This window comes from Ruditapes philippinarum, unplaced genomic scaffold (assembly GCF_026571515.1).
Source record: "Ruditapes philippinarum isolate M1 unplaced genomic scaffold, ASM2657151v2 ctg6359_1_1_1_1, whole genome shotgun sequence".
In the NCBI taxonomy this organism is placed as follows: domain Eukaryota; kingdom Metazoa; phylum Mollusca; class Bivalvia; order Venerida; family Veneridae; genus Ruditapes; species Ruditapes philippinarum.
In genome coordinates, this window is record NW_026858642.1 from 176,159 (window position 1) to 181,132 (window position 4,974).

The window sequence follows — 4,974 nt, forward strand, 5'->3', positions numbered from 1 at the left end:
TTTCTAGAACTACTGTTTGTATGGGAACAAGCTCATCCATTCAAAATGAAATGAAAAATCATTTTATAACAAGACCTCTCCGCAGACAGCACAATGCTCAAATTTCACAGTGCAGGGTATTATAATTAAAGTCGAAAATGGGACATTATTTAGCACAATTAATTTTGACATTACCTGCCTTTTTGAAATGACAACATAATTTGATAGTTGTGAACATGTACATGTATACCAAGTTTGAAGTGAATAACTTCTTTTAAAATGGTCTTTTTCGAAAATGAAACCAAATGGACTTTTACGAAAATGAAACCAACGTTAACGAATTGAAAAAGTTTCTTCGAAATTCGATGCATTTCTAAGTGATTTGATCAAATTTTCAAACTTACTACCATTCTAAATATTATTAATCTCATTCACTGCAAGCACATCAAGAAGTTTACAACCATAGGAGTAAAATGGGTATGTAAATAAAAATACTGAATTACTTTTAATGTTTTGAATTTGACCAGATTATTGATATTCTTGATATACATTTATTCCTTTGCGAGCACTGGCATTTCTATTTTCATGCCACTGATTCTTATTAGCGTAAATATTAATACAGGTTAGGCATGTGCTAGATGTCAAGAAAATGTTGTTGTTTTTTTTACTTCTTTGTCTTAAACAAGTAATAATTAGTAGCAAAAATGAAAGACTAAAATTTATCAGAGGAATGGCATGTCCATTGTTTCATTAAATGCAAAGGAAATCTGTAACATATAAGTTTTATAGTACATGTAGTTGCAAGATGCTTTCTCTCCAGATGAGCCAAAATATTTCAAGAAAATCAAACTTGAGAAAAATGTACTGTTTTAAAATGTAAGATTTTAACAAAAGTAAAAAGATTTAAGATTTAAGTAAGATTTAAGTAATAATTTAAATGTTTTGTACGATAAATGATTGATTTTGTAGTATCTATTAACACATTCTACCGCGTGACTAACACAGTAAGAGCTATTTTTGCATATTTTGAAATCTTTTTGTAAATTTACGTGTATTGCAAAAACAAACAGAAAAAAATGTAATTTTATGATAAACTGGCCAGTAATTATTTCGGTAGACTGTGGGTAATTATTTAAATGTAAAAAATGCCTATTATACAGGTTTCACTTTAGTTAATAATTACATGCAAAGGGCTCGGTATACGTACAGGATTGACATCAAATTATTGTTTCCATATTTACATTAAACTCATATTTTCTAAAACAAATAATCAAGGGTGGCTGTAAAGAGGTGATTAAGTAGTAAACTTTTAAAGCAGACTACGACATATTACATAATTGACACTTAAATAAAGACATTGAAATGATTTGAAAATAAATAAAATTTTGCAAAACAAATATGATACATGAGCCGCTGCAACATGTGAAGAAAGTTTCGCTTTCATTAACTTCTTCAGTTAGAATTAAAGAGTTAGAGGAGCTGAAAATATTTTTTATACCAATACAGAGATACATGTATGTGATTTAATTTAATAACTTAATCTAATAACTTGATTCAATAACTTGCGAAAGAAACAATTCTTAAAATAGCATTCGGTCTGAAAATTTTATTTATTTTGCCATAGGACAATTGGATAAAAAAAACAACAACACAAATTTAAATATCAAAACATGTTTCGCTTTAGTTAGGTTCCTCAGTTGATACATTTTGCCATGAAATTCGATACCAGTTTGCTGTAACTTAAAAATAAGCACTTCTTTATTGTATGACCTAACGACGCGTGAAGTGCATTACATATTGCATGTACTACATACACTTGTAATATCAGGAAATAATATGCTGTATATCTGTTTATTTATCAAAAGTATCTAGTTAGTTATTTGAATACAATAAAAATACTTAGTCGATTAAATCTATTTAAAGAACATTTGAAAATCAATCCAATATTTCACAGTTATAGATTCAGACATAATATTTTCAACAGAGGACTTTTGGTTTTGGAATGTAATTTGACTTTCAGACTTACAACGAAATATAGAATGGAGAACAGAATGGCTCTTGAAATTGATTTGCGTAGTTTTCGATATTTATTTGGACATGATACAAAAGATTTAGGCTGTGTCATCAATGCTATACAAGACTGTATTGGTGTTCAGGGAAATTTGCTGAAAATAACGTGTGAACTGAAAAATATGGGTATAATAAGCGAGGAAAATTATGAGATTTTGATTGAGTTGCATCGTGGTAATAGAGACATGTCATTACCAGAGTATATTTTAAGATTATTAATGATGATTCCACTTGAAGACCTGTGTTTTATTCTAGACAGACATGGACTCAATACTGTTGTTATAAAACTGCAGGAGGCCAGATATACACGTTTGTACAGAAAACCTCAAAAGAGAGAGCTTCGTTTTGCAAAATTCATTCATAAATATTACAAAAATCTAAAAAGCCAAATAGATAACAACTGCATCATTGGGGGTAAGCAGGGTATCAGAATTATTCTAAGGGATTTTATTGCTACATGTGATGACACCGTGGCATCCAGTCAAAGCACGGATAACAATCGGCAGCTAGCACTTGAGAAAAATGCTGTACATTTTGTTTTACTTATGCAACAGTATCAAAATCCAGAGGAACGAGATATTATTCTTACACAAGCACTAAAAACAGAGACAAATGGATGCGACAACACGTCCCTTCAAATAGTTTGTCATTCAAAATTGGCGTGTACAGAAGCGTTCAGAGAAAACAACGATGCTGCTCAAGCATATATTACACAAGCCAAAGCTCTTTGTGAAAACATTTCACCATGCTTTGCTCTAACCTCTGCTTATCATGACGATTTATTCTTGCAAACATTATTTTTTTCCAATGAACAGTCAGACGAGACATCGGAGTCTGCCTTGAAAGGAAGTGAGAGTGCTCTTTTATGTATGTTTGAGGAACAGAAAGAAGTACAGGTTATTTGGAAAAGAATTATATTGCAATACATGGTAATGTCTTTACTGAAAATAAAATTGGACTTCAAAGTGCATAGAAATGAAATCACAAAAGAAAACGTAACAAAAGCTAAAGAATTACTCCATGAAATAGATAAAAACAGCCAAGGTATTGAAAAGAGACGCCAAATGATAAAGAGCCTTTGCTACGGGGTAGTGTATGAAATGGAAGGGGATCTGGACAGTGCTAAAGCCTTTCTTGAAGAAGCGCTAGACATAGCAAGAGACGGAGGTTGTTTCCATACGAACGAGCTGCACAATATTGAAGACTATCATGCTCATCTTTCAGCTCAAACATCGAGAAAGTATATTTCTTCTTAAATAAGAGGTCTCAGTACAGAAGTGCCATTATATAAAACTGAAATCAATCATCGGGATGTTATTATGGTCAGCCATTGATTCAGTTCGCAAGTTGGAAGAAAAGTGGTCATTTGGAATTAATAAAACTTATAAAAAGGTCATTTGGAACTAATGATGGTCATTTGGAGTTGATGATGATCATGTGGAACTAATGATGGTCATGTGGAACTGTTAATGGTCTTTGGAATTAATGATGATAATTTGGAAGTAATGATGACTGAGTGGAACTAATGATAATCATTGTGAGCTTTTATACAGTCATCTGGTCAGTTGAATATCAATACAAATATTATTATGAATACCATAAATGTTAAGCTACTAGGCCTATAACCCAGGAAAGTACACAAGCATCTAAATTAAATCACACTACTGTATGTCCAATCAGCCGAATCACTCAAAACAATTTACATATATATAAATGCTTGTGGTCCAAATACAGATCATCCAAAGTTTTATGAAAATATTCTCTTTTAATAGATGATATTAATAATAATACTTTTATTTTGTGTGGTGATTTTAATTTAGTACAACATATAGAATTAGAAAATGACAATTATGAATCTTTATATATAAGAACCAAAAACTCTAGGTCTGTATTATGTAACTACATTGAGCTGTTTCGGGAATTAAATGCTAACTGAGGCGACGCACAAATCCAATTCATCATGTCAAATTAGAATTTTTTCTTTAAAACTGAAGATTTATTACCACATGTTAGAGGTTGTGATATAGATGTTAGCTTATATCTGACCATTCTATCATAATCCTTATAATTGATTTACAAAATATTTTACATGGAAAAGGTTAATGGAAATCTAATATTTCTTTATTATGTGACTTATAATATTTAAATTGTAATAAAAAATGTAATGATAAGATGTAATATTACAGTATTTATTGCCTCTGTATAAAATTGACTGTTTGAAATGTCAGTAATGAAGATTTACAATTTAGTATTGATGATCAACTTTTTTTTAGAAACCATGTTAATGGAAATAAGAAGCAAAACGATTTATTTTTCTAGCTACAAAACAATTATAAACGAGAAATACTGAAGAAAATAGTCTCCTTTCCAAAATTCAAGACATAAAATCAAACATAAATAAAAAAAGACCCAGAAAACTTTATCTTATTTGCAGTCAAAACTGGAAAAAATAAGAAGTGAGAAAATAAATATAGATGTGTCTTTAATTTATGAATCTATGACAAAAAATGAGTATTATATGAGACTGAAAAATTTTACAGAAATTTATATAGAAATGCTGACGTTATTGGGGATAGAAATGTTAATGATTTTATTGACAATACAAATGATATATACAAACTATCAAAGAGAACAATCAATTAGTCTAGAAGGACTCCTATCTTTCTCTGATATTTCAAACACTTTAAAACAAAAGTCCAAGCTCAGACGGTTATACAGCTTAATTTTATAGGTCAAAAATTTGTTATTTTGTTTAGAGACAATGAACCCTGGCTTTAGAAATTTCTCAGAAGCACGTGAAGTGGATTACATATATTAATACAGGACATGCATCTTACACTCGTAATAACAAGAAATAATAGGTAACATATATCTACTTAGTTATCTATACTATCCAGTTTCTTACCTATATGAATAAAATAAAGA

The 4,974-nt window shown here is 30.1% G+C and overlaps 1 protein-coding gene across 1 annotated transcript; it reads left to right on the top strand.

Annotated features, from left to right (window-relative positions):
* Positions 1-303: 303 nt before the first annotated feature.
* On the top strand, positions 304-3,837 carry LOC132753817 (uncharacterized). The gene is made up of 2 exons (XM_060744352.1): positions 304-456; positions 2,000-3,837. The coding sequence occupies exon 2, from the start codon at positions 2,019-2,021 to the stop codon at positions 3,303-3,305; it is 1,287 nt and encodes a 428-aa protein (XP_060600335.1). The 5' UTR covers positions 304-456; positions 2,000-2,018; the 3' UTR covers positions 3,306-3,837.
* Positions 3,838-4,974: the final 1,137 nt, after the last annotated feature.

Coding starts and splice junctions, on each gene's coding strand:
- LOC132753817 (XM_060744352.1), top strand. CDS start 2,019: ATGGAGAACAGAATGGCTCTTGAAATTGATTTGCGTAGTTTTCGATAT.